Source organism: Rhinoraja longicauda, chromosome 16 (assembly GCF_053455715.1).
Source record: "Rhinoraja longicauda isolate Sanriku21f chromosome 16, sRhiLon1.1, whole genome shotgun sequence".
Classification (NCBI taxonomy): Eukaryota; Metazoa; Chordata; class Chondrichthyes; order Rajiformes; family Arhynchobatidae; genus Rhinoraja; species Rhinoraja longicauda.
Genome location: NC_135968.1, coordinates 34,619,191 through 34,638,208, shown reverse-complemented (window position 1 = coordinate 34,638,208; position 19,018 = coordinate 34,619,191). Strand labels below are relative to the sequence as shown.

General features: G+C 38.5%; 2 protein-coding genes across 3 annotated transcripts in view; one reads left to right on the top strand and one right to left on the bottom strand.

Annotated features, from left to right (window-relative positions):
• Window positions 1-2,271: 2,271 nt before the first annotated feature.
• On the top strand, window positions 2,272-14,100 carry LOC144601466 (matrix metalloproteinase-21-like). Its single transcript, XM_078413614.1, has 7 exons — window positions 2,272-2,698; window positions 5,592-6,285; window positions 6,778-6,917; window positions 7,474-7,615; window positions 9,219-9,476; window positions 9,554-9,726; window positions 11,469-14,100. The coding sequence occupies exons 1-7, from the start codon at window positions 2,549-2,551 to the stop codon at window positions 11,760-11,762; spliced, it is 1,851 nt and encodes a 616-aa protein (XP_078269740.1). The 5' UTR covers window positions 2,272-2,548; the 3' UTR covers window positions 11,763-14,100.
• The window catches only part of edrf1 (erythroid differentiation regulatory factor 1), a 65,688-nt gene continuing 58,836 nt past the window's right edge, over window positions 12,167-19,018 (bottom strand). For both annotated transcript variants that reach the window (XM_078413612.1, XM_078413613.1), the window contains 3 exons: window positions 17,070-17,185; window positions 15,378-15,538; window positions 12,167-14,890 (listed from right to left, as the gene is read on the bottom strand). In XM_078413612.1, coding sequence (XP_078269738.1) covers window positions 14,749-14,890; window positions 15,378-15,538; window positions 17,070-17,185 — 419 coding nt within the window. In that variant the 3' untranslated portion in view covers window positions 12,167-14,748. The remainder of the gene's footprint in view (window positions 14,891-15,377; window positions 15,539-17,069; window positions 17,186-19,018) is intronic.

Below are 19,018 nucleotides of genomic sequence, written 5' to 3'. Positions count from 1 at the left end.
AAGTTCCTTGTAGTTTCCAAAGGCATTGTCTCAATCTGGTATCTTGTCTTACATTGAAATGACATTCAGAACAAAGACACGCTGGAGTCCTTCCATTTTAAGAAATATTTGGGTTGAATCTAAACTCAAGAACAGGCAGATTAAAGGATAAGTGCAATTTTTTTAAAGGGACTAAACCTGCCTAGTTCCTGATTTAACACAGGTGGGGCAGGGGCCATGTGACCATTCAGCTCACAGGAGGCAGATTGATTTTAAAACATCTGTGCAGTCGTCTGCCGTCATTTTAATAGCTATTTTATATTTACATTCTTCCAAGCCTCGATAAACACACATGTAAAGAGGCACGAATGGCTGAATTTTGTAAGATGTGTCTTTATAGCACATCCTAAAAGCGTTAATGACGATCAGTTTTCCACACCCCACTAATGCACCTAACGAGATGATTCCTTTCAAGGTCATATGTTTATGGAGTCATTCATCTCATTTTTTTATTATGATGATTTTCCATCCATCAACCCGCGGATTAATGTCCAAAATTTTGTCTGTCCAGTTTCTCCACAGATGTTGTCTACCCCATTGGTCATAGACACCCTGCCAAAATGGATTAAAAACATGTTACCAGCAAAATGGGTGCATAGAGCGTCCTTCAATGATTTCACCAACCAACTTGCCTCTGGGGAGTAGATTGCTCCCATCGCCGTTCAAACTGAAAGCTGACATTTTGTGGCCATTTTTGTTTCTTTTTCCAAATTTAAGCTAAGTGTTTTCTTTTTGCGCATTCAATTTATCGTGCATTCAAATTCTGCTTTATTATTTGCCAAGATCTTTAAATTGCAATTGGTTGAGCACCCTGACTGGATACAATTCAAATTCTCTTCATTTTTATGAATGCAGGGCATAAACTAGATCTCATAAGCAAGCCATGGACATCATGAACCAAAGTAAGCAGTGGACATTCTGAATATGTTTTTTATTTATTGTTTTTTTCATTGCAAGAGAACACACGCAATCTGGAAAAACAGCACATCATATTCCACTTGGGTGACTTACAATGTAATATCAACAATGATTTCTCCAATTTCAAATAACCTCCCCTCCCCTCCTCTGCATGCTCATCTCCCATCCCCAAGTCCCACATTTCCCTGTCATTCCCCCTCCCGTCCTATTTCACTAATGTCCATCCCTTCAGTCCTCCTGGTGCGCTTTTGTCTCCTTTTTAACTCTCACCGTTGTCACTTCCGCTGTTTACCCGTATCACTTGCCAGATTTCCCGCACCCTACCTTTCTTTTCCAGCTTCTTCCCGCATACTCCGTCAGTCTGAATTCGACCCGAAACGTCGAATTCTCTCCACAGAAGCTGCTCAACCCGCCGAGTTCCACCAGCAGTTTGCTTCTAACTCGAGATTTTAACATCTGCAGCTTCTCGTGTCTCCGTTTTTTTCATTCATTGCTCTTTCAAACTGGATATCACGGTTTAAGTATTAAATCTTGTTTATGAAAAGAAAATGAAATGAAAATAACATTATAGCATTTTTGATTTTTCATGCGTAGTGTTAACTATTAATAGTTGCTGATTCAACTATTAACAAGTGCTCCAATGTGCTCCAAAGTGCTCTCAGCCCTGTCCTGTCCAATTAATAAACCAAAATTGAATGTTTTTGCAGTAATTACTACAATCTGTGATTCATCAAATTATCATCCACAAATATAAAATGGGTTGCCTAGAACCAACAAACAGCATATTTCACTGATATTTCTCTATTTGCTAACTTACCGCGATTTAGGCTTTTGAATTAAAACTTCAGACGCCTCGGAGCTCCAATGAGCCTTGAAAAACTCTGCAGTTAAACTGATTGATTTACAAAAGAATCCCACACTTTTCCTCTCAGCTGAGCAAATTAACCATTAAATCGGTGTCAACTCTGCAAATTTAGTTTGCTTTTATCGGCATCCTGAAATACTCACCAGCTTTGTTCAGCCCCATGTAAATGTTTACTGAAAAATTCACAAACTGCATTCCTTCCGCTCTGTGCTTGTCCTTTTTAATCGGAGGGGCGATTCCAAACAGTTTGAGTCTCCCATTTAAAATGCTAAACAAAGTCACGACCGTTAACCAGGCTGGGGGAAAAAAGCGAGACAATACAATTGATTTAAAGTCAAGTTCTCCAATTGGCCTCAAACGTCCTGATAATTCAAGTCAACGACAGCTGTCAAATTTACATAACTTAAATATGTTGTTTACCAAAAGCGAGTGTAGGGGATGAATTGATGCAATCTGGTGTCAGATCTCAGCATGTCATCCTTGCAAATGCAGAACAAAGGGACGCAACACCTTCTTGTTCGTTTTACAAAACTATATTCCCGTAAATATACCATCGGCCTGTCAATAAATCAACACAGGACTCAAGAGTTTCGCTGTCGGGTTAAAACAAAAGTTGTGAAAGTTGAGAAATGCTTGAGAGTGGGCTGGGTCACAGACTCTGCGCCTGTGGTACATTAACCCCATACTCTTCACACGGCGGCCAATGCAAGAGTTGGGACCATCAACATGTGGTTGGCTTTCCAGTTGAGTTTGCTGTCGGGTTCCGTCCTTATCTGGGCGAATTGCGAGAAACCTTTTCATAGCCGCGACCACTCGGACATCGCGCAATCGCCGCAACGCTGGGCACCTCTCATCCTGGACCAAGTGGCCGCCGAGGTAAGGAAGCACACCTTTCAGTTTGTGTTGCTTTAGTTAACTTAATGCATGGAAATGCATTCCTGTGCCAGGAACTTATTAACCTTTTGGTTCCTCTATCTATCGAAGAGAAAGAGGCCGCAATGTTATGTCAGGTACGTTGATAAAATTACAAAAGATTAGGCTATTTATTTGCGATGTGCAGTTTTTATCTGTCGGATACCATTACGCATCACTTCGTGTCAGGGAGAAACGGGTACTGTGGTCCAATTCATCTCTTGCCGACCAAGATGGCCCACCTAAACCAAATCCCATTTGTCCTACCTTTGACTCACATCCCTTCAAATCTATCCACGCAACTGTCCGAATGTCTTTAAAGTGCCACCTCCTCCGAAAAAAACTTTTTCACTCAGAGTTATGAAGCTGTGGAATTCTCCGCCTCAGAAGGCAGTTGAGGCCAATTCTCTGGATGCTTTCAAGAGAGGGTTAATAGAGCTGTTAAAGATAGCGGAGTCAAGGGATACGGGGAGAAAGCAGGAACGGGGTACTGATTGTAGATGATCATCCATGATCACGGTGAATGGCGGTGCTGGCTCGAAGGGCCGAATGGCCTACTCCTGCACCTATTGTCCATTGTTTTTCTATTAATTCACATTATCTTCATTTGTTCTGGAATATTAAACTGGAATACATCTGGAAATCCTGAATAATTATAGTTGAAAATAAATGAAACATAATTTTACTTAGATTCAGTTATTTTTCCAGTTGCAAACAGCAAAAATTGAAGCAAACCCGTTGAAAAAATACTATGACCAAAAACATTGAACATTTTGTCGGCAGTGCAAGTGTAATTACTGTTCTAATTATTTAAATTGCATTAATATCAAAATAATAAAATGATATCAAAAGCAAAGTGATTATTTTTTTCTTAATCACACAACGAATATTATAAGATATAGAAACAAGGAACTACAGATGCTGGTGTACAAAAAAAAAGGACAACGTGCTGGAGTGACTCAGTGGGTGGGTCGGCATCTCTAAGAACATGGATATGTGACATATTGTGTCGGAACCCTTCTTCAGGCTGATTGTGGTGAATGTAGGATGAAGAAAGTCCGAAGATAGGTGGGCAAGCCTGGCCAGAGATAGATGATTACAGGTGAGAGAGGTTTTTTTGAATAGGCAGATGGTTGGAGAAAGGCTAGAGATGAAAAGACTAAAGGTGTGGGATAAGGTTAGAAGAGTTGTGAATTGTGAAGCCGGAAGAAGAAATGTAGGTTGAATGAGAGGAGACATCAGTGTCAGTCCAGGTGGGGCTTAAGGAAGAGGTGGGGGTGAGGGGAAAGATTGGTAAATTATCTAATATTGAAGAATTCAATGTTCACACCATTGGGTTATGTTACCTGAGGTGCTGTTCATCCAAGTTGCGTGTGGCCTCACTCAGGCAATAGAGAAGACCCAGGACAGAAAGGTCAGTATGGGAATGGGAAGAGGAGTTAAAATTGTTAACAATCATGAGATCTAATAGGCCTTGGTGGTCCGAGCCCAAATGTTAGGTCAAGGAGTCCAAACCTGGTCTCACCGATGTAAAGGAGACCACATCAGGAGCATTGGGTGCAGTAAATGAGGTTAAGAGGAGATGCATGTGGACCTTTGGAAACTTCTGCTGTGCTCCCTGGATGTCTGTGAGGGAGGAGATGTAAGAATAGGTATTACATCTTCTGCACTTACCAGGGAAGGTACCTGGGGAGGAGGTGATTTGGGTGGGAAGGGATGATTGAACCAAGGAGTTGTGGAGGGAGTGGTCTTGTTCCCCCTGCAACTGCAGGAGATATAGCACCATTTTATCTCTTCCAGTTTTTGTCCCCCCACCTTTCCCACTACAATCTGTCTGAAGAAGGGTCCCGACCCAAAACTCACCTATTCTTGTCCTCCAGAGATGTTGCCCGACCCGCTGAGTTATTCCAGCACTGTGTCTTTTTTTTTTAACGAATATTCTAAAGTTGATTGGATTTTACTCAAGTACAGCAGAGCCATTGGTCACCAGCAGGACCCGTTGCATGTGAAAAGGTGGTTTATTTTGTGAATTTTGTTTGGCATTGCATGATACAGAGTTCAGGCTTCCCAAGCAGACTCAACCAGTTTGATCGTTTGGTGGGTATTGCCAGACCTGATGTGTGTTTATCAACATTTTTTTGCAACCATTCTCCATGCCTGCATCAGTGATATCCCAAATGCAACTTGCTTTGAGATAGAAAAATGTGCAAATTCTCTAGTAAAGGTTATAACTCGTCATTAGATTAGAACAGATTTAGATTCATATTTCTCACAATATAGGGGAGGCCATTCAGTCCATTGAATCTATGGCAGCTCTCAAAGTAACCCGTTTTCATTTACATGCACACCAACTCCCTTCTGATTCCCCAACTTCCCCTTTACAAAGGGGTAGTTTACAGTAGCTAATTAACCTACCAATCAGCCTATCTTCAGGATGTAGAGGGGAAGTGAAACACATGGGGAAAAATACACATGATTGCAAGAAAGACATGCAACCTACCACACAGATGGTCATCAGGCTTGGGATCAAACCCATCACTAGAGCTGCAAGGCAACAGCACTACCTACTGTGTCACTGTGCGTTTCTTCTGTCATTAACTTCCCATAGTTGATCAGCTCAACATGATACATTGGTAAAGATGTAAAGACATTAGTGCCTTATGAATGACGTCGAACGAAATGTATATTCAAAACTAGTTAAACTAGTTGTACTCTGGTTTTAAACAACATAGTCCTGGGTCAAAATATTGGTTGCAACAATCTTGAGTACTTGTCTGTTAATTTATTGCTCAGAATAATTTCCATGCTGAATGTTTAATGCCTGGTGCATTTCCCATATCTTAGATTTTTTTTAAAGGAATATCTGTCCAAATATGGATGGACTGAACAAATAAACTGGGAGAATGTCAAATACCTGAACCAGAAGAATCTTGCTGATGAGCATCCAGCTCCTAAAGATTTGATAGACCTTATTGAAGAAGGGTCATCTTCTTCCAGACAAAAGGGGCAATCTCAGGCTGAGCCCACCAAAGGTATTGCCTACACAGAAGCCTTAAAACAGTTCCAAAAGGCCAACGGCATACCTGTGACAGGAGAATTGGACAAAGCCACTCAGGGAGCAATGAACAAACCACGATGTGGAGTCCCAGATAAAGTCTTGTCTGATGATATCTTAATGGACAATAAGACATCCACTGACAACCAAACTGTTGGTTTAAACAAAACTGCCACTGAAACCAGTAAAACTACTGGCACGAGTGTAGATTCAAAAGGTCGCAAGAAGCGTTTTTTGCAGCTACTACTTTCTCCCACACAACAAAAATTGCCATTTGACCCTAACATGAATAAGGTAGTGAGAATGGCCTTTTCTAAATCAAAGCTAACATGGCGCCTGATGGGAGAAAGTTTTAGTAATCAGCTATCTATTGAGGATCAGAAAAATGTGCTCAAATTGGCTTTTAGGATGTGGAGTGAAGTCATTCCATTAGAGTTCGAAGAGAATAACCACTCTCCTGCCTCAATGGTCGACATCAAACTTGGCTTTGGAAAAGGTAAGATCAATGGCTTCTTGATGCACATATTGTTCATAGCTTTATTTCCCAAAGCATGAAATAAATAGAATTTTGTTTTTAAATGAGATTATTAATGTATAGAAATGTAAAGTTTGATATTTTGCCTTAAAACAAGTGATTGTATATATATTTATTGTTCATAAATTCATAAGTTCTAGGAGCCGAATTAGGCAATTCAGCCCATTAAATCTCTGCCATTCATGGCTGATCTATCTTTCCCTCTCAACCTCATTCTCCTGCCTTCTCCCCATATCCCCTGACACTTTACTAATCAAGAATCTGTCAATCTCCGCCTTACAAATATCCATTGACTTGATCTCCAGCCTTCTGTTACAATGAATTCCACATATTCACTACCCTCTGACTAAATAAATTCCTCCTCATCTCCTTTACAAGTTGTTTAACTTAATTTATGTAACATCAGAAGGAATGATCAGCTAACATGAAAATCTATTTTCATTCTTGCCATAGGTCGTCATATGGGTTGCACACTGACATTTGATGGCAATGGACAGGAGTTTGCTCATGCGTGGCAACTAGGTGATATTCATTTTGATGATGATGACCATTTTACCACTCCAAGTAATGAGAATGGAATTAGCTTGCTAAAAGTAAGATTTTTCCTCACATATTTTACCATTGACATATTTCTTCCATTCAGAGGCTTTACTGAAATTGGCAAATAGACATTTCCAAAATTATTTTTGAAAATGTTATTAAAACTGCCATATTATTTCTGGGTTTATCCACTTCTCCTCCCCAGTGATTGTGTAGATACGCCATGTTTTGACCCAGTCAAAATGTGTGATATTGTTTGCAAGTTTAGTTTAGATATACACTGCGAAAACAGGCCCTTCAGACCACCATTCAATAGTTTGGAGCAGGATAAAGGGTTCCCACTTACTCTGGGACAGTAAAACTAATTGTTGTATCAAGAACTTTCCTGGTTGTGCACTGGACTGAGCATTGCATCTATTCACATATTCCGACCCTGTTTTAATGTATAACACACAAATGAAAACAGCCCTGCAGTCAATAATGTATATTATTTTAATTTTAGAATTCATCCAGGATTGAACCATGACGGAAACATTTCTTATGGGTAAAAGACCAATTGTTTTTCTATTAATTTAATTAATGAAATGTTTAAATCTGCCCAATGTTCAGGTAGCTGTCCATGAACTGGGCCATGTATTGGGTTTGCCTCATAGCTACAGGACTGGGTCAGTAATGCAGCCCAGTTACATCCCACAAGATTCAAAATTTGAACTGGACTGGCTTGACAGAAAAGCCATTCAGCAACTCTATGGTAAGAATATGTAATTCAAACTTAAATTCTAGCAAAAGCTATTGTCATAACATAATTGAAATTTGCAAGATATTTTTGTAATTTTGTGGAGAAACTAAGCGGATGCAACCAGTAACCAAGAAGCAAAGCCAAATGGCTGATACTGCTTCGTGTATCCTATAATTGTTGATACACAATGCAGTATTAGGCATTTGGCTTTGCTTTTTAAAGGGCATGACCAAATATTAAATAATTATAGCCCAGTCTCTAAACTGTTTAGCCATGAAAAAGCAGATTTTGTAAAAGTATTTTAAAATGTTCAAAGACGTATGCTTTGTATCAAATTACATATTAGAGTTAGAGAATCTGATATAAATTATATTCTTAAGACCACGTGTGCATGTTTCAAAATAATGCATTAAAAAATATAATGGTTCTTGGATTGGAACATCCTGATAATTCTTTTCTGCATCCTAGCTGGGATGGAACTTTCATTTCTGAGAAGTTAGATAGCTGAGTTTGTTTTTGGCGTGGAGGCAATTGAACAGGGATTGGGGGGCACAGGATAGTGAGAAACCTTTCTCCACAAGAGGCATCTAAAACCAGCGGGACTAGGTTTAACGTGAGTAGTTAGGGGATTTTAAGACATCTGAAGACTTATTTTTCCACTCAGTGGATGGTTGCAATATGTAACAATCTGCCTCAGGAAGGGATAAATGTGACATTCAGAAAGTATCTAGATGAGTACTAGAATTACCAAGGCTTAGAAGGCAACAGACCAGATACTAGTAAATATGAGACAAACACAAAAAGCTGGAGTAACTCAGCGGGGCAGGCAGCATCTCTGGAGAGAAGGAATGGGTGACATTTCGGGTCGAGACCCTTCTTCAGACTGGTTAGGAATAAGGGAAATTAGAGATATAGATGGTGTCGTGGAGAGATAAAGAACAATAAATGAAAGATATGCAAAAAAAGTAACAATAAGGAAACAGACCATTGTAAGCTGTTTCCAACTGAGCAATGTATAATTAAATCAGAGCATTTATCTCAAACATTCAGATTTCTCTACAAGATTCAATATTACCACAAACAGATCCCACAGGGCAGATGTCAGATGCTGCACAGCAGCTAGCAAATCCACCCTGCTGGTCTCTCAAACACTAGTTCTTATGTACAGGCTATATATAGGTCAGGCATTTGTAACACTGTGAGGACCTGTATACATTTCTCTGAGAAAATACCCGTCATCTAATATTTAGCTCGGATACATTCTTGTGTAACATAGTCATAAACCTCTTCTACAATGGAATCTCCACCAGCCATCTGGTCAAAGGCAAACATTCATCCATTTAATGACAGTGATCCAAATGTAATTATTTGGTAACAAGCAGCCTAGAATTGGAGATGGCAAGGGTCCAGGAAGAGAGAGATAAGCTAAAAGTCATGACAAGAATGTGCCTTGAAAAAAACCCGACAAAAAAGCTCTATTATACAATGTTGCTGCAATAGACGTAGTTGCTTGTCATCATAATACAGTATTTTAAGGCTTGCATTACAACAGTTATGGTTGAGCAAATTATTTAAGGCAATTTGGCAATAGATTTACAAACCTTATTCTTCATAGGTATTTGTGAAAGTCCCTTTGACACAGTATTTGACTGGATTCACAAGGAGAAAAATCATTATGGAGAGATGATGATTCAATTTAACACATATTTCTTCAGAAATGAATTGTATTGGCTTTATGAAAATCGTAATAATCGAACACGCTATGGAGATCCCATCGCAACCTCAGTTGGATGGCAAGGAATCCCAAGTGCTGGAATTGATGCAATTGTGCACATATGGACGTGGACAAGAGATGCCATCTATTTCTTTAAAGGTGATTTAATAACCAACAGTTATAAGCAGTTAATTCATGGAGAGATGCTTTCAATGTGAATTTGTACTCTTATGCAGGTACTCAGTATTGGAGATATGATAATGAAAATGATCATATTTACACAATGGACACCGAGGGAAACAGATATCCCATGTTAATTTCTGAAGGTTTTCCAGGTGTTATGGGTCCTGTCGATGCAGCTTTTTATGATAGGAGAGACCAACATATATATTTTTTCAAAGGTCCAAATGTAAGTATTTTTACTTGTTTGGGCCACACGTGACAGATACAAATCATTTTTTACTCAATCCTAGCTATCATGAGAGCATTAAGAGTAATATTCAACAGGAACGTATGCAAGCAACATCAGATAGAGATGGGTCGATATCCCCATCTGCTATTGAGACATAGAGAATAATTTGAGACAAATTAATTGTTATGGATTGGTATGGGGTGTCAGGGCATGTTACATTTGACTAAGAGTCATACTGCGTGGAAACTGGCCCTTTGGCCAAACTTACCTATGCCAACCAACATGCCCTTTGGGCATCTACCTGTGTGGCCCATATCCTTTTAAATCTATCCTATCCATGCACCTGTCCCAATGTCTTTTATACATTGTGTATCTGCTGCAACTACCTCCTCTGGCAGCTCATTCCATGTGCCCACCACCCTTTGTGTAAATGTGTTCCTCCTCAGGTTCCCATTAAATCTTTCCCCCATCATCTTAAACCATCATCCTCTGCTTCCTTCCATGGTCAATTCTCTATCCAGTCGGCTAACTTTCCCTGAATCCAATACGACGCTTCCAAAGCAGCCTACCTGGCAAATCCTTATCTACTTTGTTGAAGTCCATAGAGATGATGTCTATGGCTTTGCCCTCATCAACATTTTTAGTTACCTCCTCAAAAAAACTATCTCCCATGTACAAAACTACAACGACTCTCACCAATCATTCAGTCTATCCAAATGCATATATATACACCCAAGAATACGCGCCAGTGTCTTGTCTACCATAGATGTTAGGCTCACTGGCCAATAGTTCCCAGGCTTTTCCTTCCAACCCTTCTTACATAGAGGCATAACATTAGCCACCCTCCAGTCTTACGGCACCTCACCCATACCTAATGATTTGTACATCTCAGCCAGGGTGCTTGCAATTTCTTATCTAGCTTCCCAGTGTTCTTGATATATCTGATCTGGTCAGGGATATTTAACCATCTTCGTACACCTTTAGACATTCAGTACCTCCTCGACTGTAATACCGACTTTACACATTTTCATTAACTGTTCCAAGTTCCTCAGTCTTCACATCTTTCTCCACAGTAAACACAGGAGAAATACTCATTAAGGACATTGGCCACCAACAGACATGCGCGTTTCAGTTTCTTAGCGGTGCTCTTCTCTCCCTAGTCACTCTCTTTCCTTTGATTGTACATAATCTCTTTGGATTTCACTTAATATTATCTGCAATAGCCATCTCCTGCCCTCTTTTTACCCTTCTGCTACTCAGTTCCCCAAACTCCTCCAGGGACACACTTGAACCCAGTTCTTGCTCAAGTTGCAGAAGTTAATGCAAATTATGTAGAAACAGGGACTGCAGATGCTGGAATCTTAAACAAAACTGCCACAAATTGCTAAAGTAACTCAGTGAGTTAGGTAGCATCTCTGGAAAACATGGAGAGACGACATATCGGGTCGGGTCACTTCGACAGACTGATTGTAGTGGGGAGGAAAGCTGGAAGAGCAGTGTGGATAGGACAAAGCCAGGCAAGTGATGGGTGGAGCAGACAAAAATGTGTAGGAAGGAACTGCAGATGCTGGTTTATACCAAAGATACACACACAAAGCTGAAGTAACTCAGCGGGTCAGGAGAAAAGGACTATATATATGCATCTCTGGAGAAAAGGACTAGGTGATGTTTTGGGTCTGTACCCTTCTTCAGACTGAGTCTCATTCCTCTATATTTAACTACATTTATTTTCTTTGCAGGTGACTGCTTTCAATGTGAATACCAACCAGGTTAATGGACATCCAAAAAGAATAATTGATGTATTTCCACCAGTTATGCTGAATGATCATCCCATTGAAAATCTAAATGCTGTATACTATTCATATCACCATCAATCAATCTTTTTCTTCAAAGGCAATTTAGTTTGGAAAGTAGTTGATGATTGGGATAAAAAACAGAACCCATTACTGCCAATGAATGGATTATTGCCCAAAAGAAATATATCAGAACAATGGTTTGATATTTGCAATGTTCATTATTCTATGTTGAACTAGATGCAGAAATTGATACCAAGTTCTTATTTGCAAATGATAGGCTTTAAAATACAACAAAGGCTATTTTGAATTGCAAATGCATCGTTGGCCTGCTTTTGAAACTAATGCTGTAGTCTAATGCCAAAACGTTTCCAAACTTAAGGACAAGAAACATTTAAAATGACAAACCTCCAAGTCTGAGCCAAACTATCATACAATTCCAAATATTAAAAGGGTTAAAAAATTTAAATGTGTCAAACTTAATATGCAGTATTTTACGTGCAAACAGTACAGCTATGCAGTAAAAAGGATACTAAAATTGGTTTTCTAGAAAGCCACTGCCTAGATGGTTATAAGTGAATAGCCAACTTACTGCTCCTGGTTAGTTATTTGTTCAGTACAAAGGACACGTGAACGTAGTTGCTTTATTATTTATTAAATATATTTAAGAATGTCACGTGGTATTTATACCTATTGGCAGCAGAATGAACATTTTTCCAAAATATAATACATTTCTGAATATTGAAATGCCACATAGCCCTCAAGGTTTGATGAAACCATACAGCTAATTATAAAAGATGATAGAATTGGTTTCTACTTAACTTCTAATAGTTGTGTTCCCTCTTTAAGCTCCATCAACTTAACATTTTTCAAACTGCCTGACAAATCTCAAGATAGATTTACGAAGACTGGTTCCCTAAATAAAATTCTCTCATTCAATCTACAAAAGGAAAAATAGCTCATAAGGAAATAAACTTATGAATAAAATACCAGAATTTTCATCAACATACTAATTAGTCACTCTCTGCACGTTCCAAATGCATGCTCATGTTATTCATTCAAATCATACATTAAAGTTACAGTATAAATATTGACCCCCTGATTTACATTTTTTGCATTCAAATTGCCCATTAGAGAACATTGCACATTGTTTCAAATATACAATTAGTGACAAATTTTACAACTTGTTAGCAAAAATCCAGTATTCAAGATGCATGCTGTAAATCCTGAAAATCTCATTATCACTATTGAACACTTTATTAAAAGCAATGTTTATTGTGAAACTACAGATATTTAACATGTTGAAACACACAAGGATATCACGTGCACACACAAAAAAAAAACTTTTAAATAGCACTTTTCATGATGGAACATCTAAATGCTTTACAGTAACAAGTATTTCTTTGGACCTGTTTATCAGTTCCAACTTGTAAGCCATACAATTTTTTAAAAACTTTCCTAGATTGATTTGAGTACATTGTCTGCAGGTGCTTCAGAAAGTTAGCGATAGTGATCATTATGAAAAACATGCACATTGAGAATCTCATCATTCCTCTCACACATTACCAGTAGATTGCCTGAATATCAATAATGAAGCTCTCCATCTGCATGGAATTTATCATCCAGGCTTTTAGCTGACTAAGTGGTGAGTAACATCAATAGGCAATGACCATTCTTGTAAAGTTTAGCCACTTTATTGTTCCTTTCTAGTATACCCCTTGGCCCTGCATTTTACATTCATTAACGTACGCAAACTTTACTGGATTGGCCCCAATGGTGCCATAGCTATCAAATTAGATAAAGACTGGTTGTTCTTCAACAAGAGGCCCCTTATCAATTCAAATGAATGCTGGGAGCATAACAGAACAGTTAGGAATGTGATGGACATACCATTCTCTTGAGATGGGTTCAACTTTAAAGTTTAAAAAAATTTAGAAACCACCCAAAGAAAAAAATTACTTGATAAGAAATTTGTTCATACTTAAAAAGGTGCCCCTCTACTTCTGGCAGACAATACACACCAAATACATAATGGACTGCAGAAAATCTAAACATTCATTTGACAATTTATCAAACTCATTACCTCACTTAACAAATGCCTGGAAACATCACCTTCGAGAATCTTGCCAGCTTATGAGCTTAGACAGGTATTACGATTCACTTGTTGGTTCACAGTCTTAGGTAATGTAGTCGTCAGAGCAGCTTCAGCATGTATATAATAGAAAGCCTTGCACTTCTCAAAGTTAAATAAGGCTAGGAAATAAATCCTGTCTGAAACACATACATTCTAAGAAGAAAGCAACTTTATGCCCCAGAGCTGATCAAGTCTCCACACGTCCAATGGTTTCATTTTGAAATGAAAAGTAACATTTTCCTAACTTTGCAAATGTTTTATCATTATTGTGTGAATATTCTATCGTAAATTGCAAAGTACTCCAAATATCAGTTTATGACTGTAGATTGTCTTGCAAGCTGATTTTGAGAGCATAAAGTTTTATTACGGCACCTTTTAGTTCTACACAATTCTGAGTGTGTCATTTATGTTGCCTGTAATTACAGGGTTTATATTTTATGTAGCAACTCGTGTCAAATTTTGAAATTCCATTTACATGTTGAAAATAATAAAAAAACAATATTATAAATAAACTCTTAAATTGCTATTGTTTCCATATTCCTCCTCCTTTCTTGTTGACAGTGACGCATAGGGTGATACAGATCTCAGTTTCCCACCATAGTAATTCTTCATATGTGACAAGTTTGAGGTAGTAAGTTTCAAGTAACTACAAAATGTGACGATACCATTGTCAAACCTAATCCTGCATTCACCGGAAAAAGCCAACAGCAGCAGGGAACATGAATTGTTTCACCACACACCCTAACTCGGGAATGGCATGGCTAACTGGAGCACCATAACTACCAATTTGCCCGATGCTAGGTTATGTATAACAAACCAAGTTCCCAGATTTGGATAATATCATTACAACATCCAATGGTAAATCATTGTATTGCTTCAAAAGGCGATACTTATTTGTTACAGAAATACTATCCAGACTAGTTACACCGTATGATTATAACTCTGTGGAACATTGAAGCCTGTTGAAATTGGTGTGTTATCTTTGAACAGATTGCATCAACTGCCTGTTCAGATAGCATCAAGGCAGTACAGACAAGCAATATTCTAATGATGCTGTCATTACGGTAACAGTCAGAGGACATCTTGTAGTCATTAACTAGATAATTGTTTTAATAAACTCAGTATCACTTCCACCCTCTGCAGTAGAGAAGTGTCCTTATCTGCTGTTGCCCGTAGTAACGTTGAATAAGCATACTTGTAGTTTTTCAATGCCATCTGATCATCAATGATGCCACTATATATTAAAGAAAAGCAATATTAGTTTAAGAATGCAAGATTACTGGATTTGAATCAAATCCCATTTATAATTTTTCCCCAATTCTACCATATTTACCAAATTTGAGCACATTTTATCACTTTGATTTCCACAATAAAATCAGAAAACTTGATTCAAATTAAGTGATTTTTTTCAGACCTTGTGGTTGAATGACAAATAGTTTTGAAACTGCAGTAAAAGGCATTAAGTAAGATCGTGTCCAAATAGTTTTTAGAAGGTGACAAGACAAGGGGCAAAACTTTTATGAAATGAGATCCCACCAGATTAAAGGATAGGTGTGGACCTTTCTCAAAAAAATGATTCAGATTTCAGCAGGGGCAGAAACAATTTGATCAATATTAAATATTCTCCACATATTGCAGTAACATTTTAAAAAATCCAATCCCAATGTACCTGGGAAAATATTCGGAAATCAAGTTATTAATGAATAGGAGAACGACTTTACCTGCTTTTTCTTTTTGTGGTTAGCAATTTGATAAGTTGAAACAGAAGAAAGGTGAGCCGGGTTTCAAACATGTTGACAAGTTTCAGAATTTCTTCTTCGTTAAAGGTGGGAGAATCATTTTCAGATGCATTTCCCTCCCGATGTTCAAGGCAATCACTTTGCTGGATCAATGGATACAAATAGGAATAGTTAACTCAAAATAATTTTTCTTCTAAATATGTAGAAAGAACGTCAGAGTGATTAAAAAAAACCTGGCCCTTCGACCCACCATATCCATGCTGATTTTCAAGTACCCAATCATACTAATCTCATTTATGTGCACTTAGGCCACAACCTTTATGCCTTTGTGATTCAAGACTAATTTAATTCTTAGTATGTAGGAAAGAACTGCAGATGCTGGTTTAAATCAAAGGTAGACACAAAATGCTGGAGTAACTCAGCGGGACAGGCAGCATCTCTGGAGAGAAGGAATGGGTGACGTTTCGGGTCGAGACTCTTCTTCAGACTTCACTCATTTAATTCTTAAATGTTCTGAGTGCAGCTGCCTCTATCACTCACTTAGTGCTTTCCAATTTTCACCACCGGGTAAAATGTTCTTCCTCAGAATCCCACTAAGTTTCTTTGCCCTTCTTAACCTAACCTAACTTTAGGACTGAGATGAGGAAAAACTTTTTCACCCAGAGTTGTGAATCTGTGGAATTCTCTGACACAGCAGGCAGTGGAGGCCAATTCACTGGATGTTTTCAAGAGAGAGTTATTTAGCTCTTAGGGCTAATGGAATAAAGGGATATGGGGAAAAGGCAGGAACGGGGTACTGATTTTGGATGATCAGCCATGATCATATTGAATGGCGGGTGCTGGCTCGAAGGGCCGAATGGCCTACTCCTGCGCCTATTTTCTATGTTTCTATGCTTATGTTTCTAAGCCCTCTACTGTCAGCCATCTTTGCTATTGGGAAAAGTTTCCTTTTATAATAAGATTCCAGTAGTTTCAGAACTTTGGTGGCGACAGACTGTACGTTTTCCTGAATATTAGATATTACCCCTCTTAATACACTTACATGCTATTAATTTACTTTTTAAAATTTAACATGATACATAGTAACATAATACATTTTCCAGTGGGCCCTGGTGACTTCCAATGAACATAGGGAATGGTTCCCCAGTGAGTTTCAAAGGAGCACCAGTAATACAACCAAATGAACCAGATGCCAAATCATTAAGAATGGTGAACCATAGGATAGAGGACAATTGGAGTTTTTCTTATTAATCTTCTCAACGTGCATCACCTCACACATAAAATTTCTTGCGGCCATCTCTCTGCCCATCCTACCAACTCATCAATATTATTCTGTAATGCAAGACTGTATTCCTCATTATCAACACCACCACCATTTTATGTTATTTGCAAAACTTTATGGAACTTTTATTGCAAATGTCTACAATGACTATTATAATAATGAAAACTAGTTTATACATTTTGATGTGTTAACACCAAATATAACTGATTTCAACTCAGATTGATTTCAGCAAGTCAGTTGACATCTGGCATATGTGGCCTGCTTTTATGAGTGCTTTAGGTACTGGCCATCTTAAACATTTTAGTCAGCATACTCCTTTCTTGATCTCATGAAAAATAGAATATGCCAAACCCCTGCATTCACTTGCCCTAAAATTGTTCAAAAATAGTTACCTGTGCTTGAACACATGCGAGTTCACTTTGGATCAGTTGAAATGGATACTCTGAATTAATGATTATATCCAATGCGCTTGAAAGAGTCTTTAACTTTGAGGCATTGCTATTCTGATCTGCAAATGGAGAAAAAGGAACTTCACAATTGTGGCATGCACACTTCATCTTTTTAAAAAGGATACTAACATGAAGACAAATTAAATCATGCAGGCATGTAAGTGAGGTAAAAAAAAAGAGGAAAAGTGCCGAGCGTTTGCGCAAGGGGTACAACGGGGGTTAAAAAAATCGGAAACATTTTGAAAATTTACACACAAAATTACCCGTTTCAAGCCTCTTTTAGTGCATTTCAAAGTAAAATCTGACATTACAAAATAACGTGAATATGTCACTGTACACTAATAACATTTTGAAGTAAATTTGCACATTAATTGATATTCAGCCCAAAAAGATGGCAATTGGCTTTTCTGCTCTGTTTTATATTTTAACCCTGTCTTAATTAATTTAGTTATATAATCTTGCACTTAAATTTAATATTTAAGCATTACAGTTCCACCACTGATTTTCTGGCACTCTTGGTTCCAGAGCTTTGCTGGTTTATCCAGCAGGCCAAGGAAGTCGGCTATGGGGATAGATGTGCTGGCTCAGGCTGAGCTGGAGTTCCAGAGCCCCGGCCGCAGGTTACAAATTCAACCCACCGATCGGCCATGGAAGTCCTGATGAGGTCGAGATTGGCTGCCGTGCCCAGCCTAGGTACCACATTTTCGGGGAGACCTCCAAGGCGTGGGGGATTTATCTCGAAACCCATAGCGACCTCTAGCGGAACCCTAGTGCCGAATACGTCTAAACATCGTTTATTTATTTTTCTTTCTTTATTTCGATCCAATTTCACCGTTTATTTGGCAAAGTGAAAATCGCAGAAATCATGCAAAAAGCGCAGAAAATTGATTTAAAAAACGCGGAAATCCATGGAAACTTCACATGCCTGATCATGGTTGGACATGTCTGCTTTTAATTTTAATTCTGTGTATGATGTTTTAATTTCAAATAATCATTGTTTTAAAAAAGAAATAGCTTGGATCTTAATTTTAACAAAAAATGCTTGTTGATTGAAAGTAATGAGCGCCAAAGATCATGATCTTTCAGTGGATACAAGTAATTCTATTGAATCACTGATTGGGAGAACTTATTGGGATGAGAGTGATTTCAACCCCAAAACCTTTACAGGACCTATTCATACACTTTTTTGGGCAATATCATAATATAAATTATAGCAGAAACCAAAAGTGGGTTATTCCCTCATTCACCCCACGAGAACAAAATTATGTTCATTTTCTGTTTGTGCTTGTTAAGTTCAAATTGTTTTCTGCAACTAAAAAATAGTGCAGTTATTATTCTAGCTTAAATTAAATCTTATCATTATAATTTTAGAAATTTATACAATTGTTTATCCCTTGACCATGATAATCATGTATCAAGTAGAAAGTTGACAATGGCCATTACTGATCATGCCACTTAATTGTGCACCAAATTCTACACATTAACACATATAATGTTACATGATTATGGTAATGTTCTCTGGTTTGTTTTATGTAGGGGGTGGGGGAGGGGGTCGGGAGAAACCTTTTTTCAATCTCTTACCTTGCCGGAGATGTGATTTGTTTCCGGATCGTATCTCCGGTCTGTTCTGTGGCCTAACATCATGGAGCTGGAGGCCTTGGTCAAAACTGATTTTGAGCCCCACCGCGGGGCCATGGACTTACCATTGGAGCCTGCGATCCCTTGCCTGGGATCGACGCTCCAACCGCGGCCTGCGGATTTCACCATCGAGGATCTTGCCGTCTCGGGTAGAGAATGATGTCGGGAAGCTCCAAAGTCGCAAGAAGATCAACTAGCCCCGACCTGGGGTCCGATTGTCCGGCATGGGGAGCTGAGATCCCCCCGATGTGGAG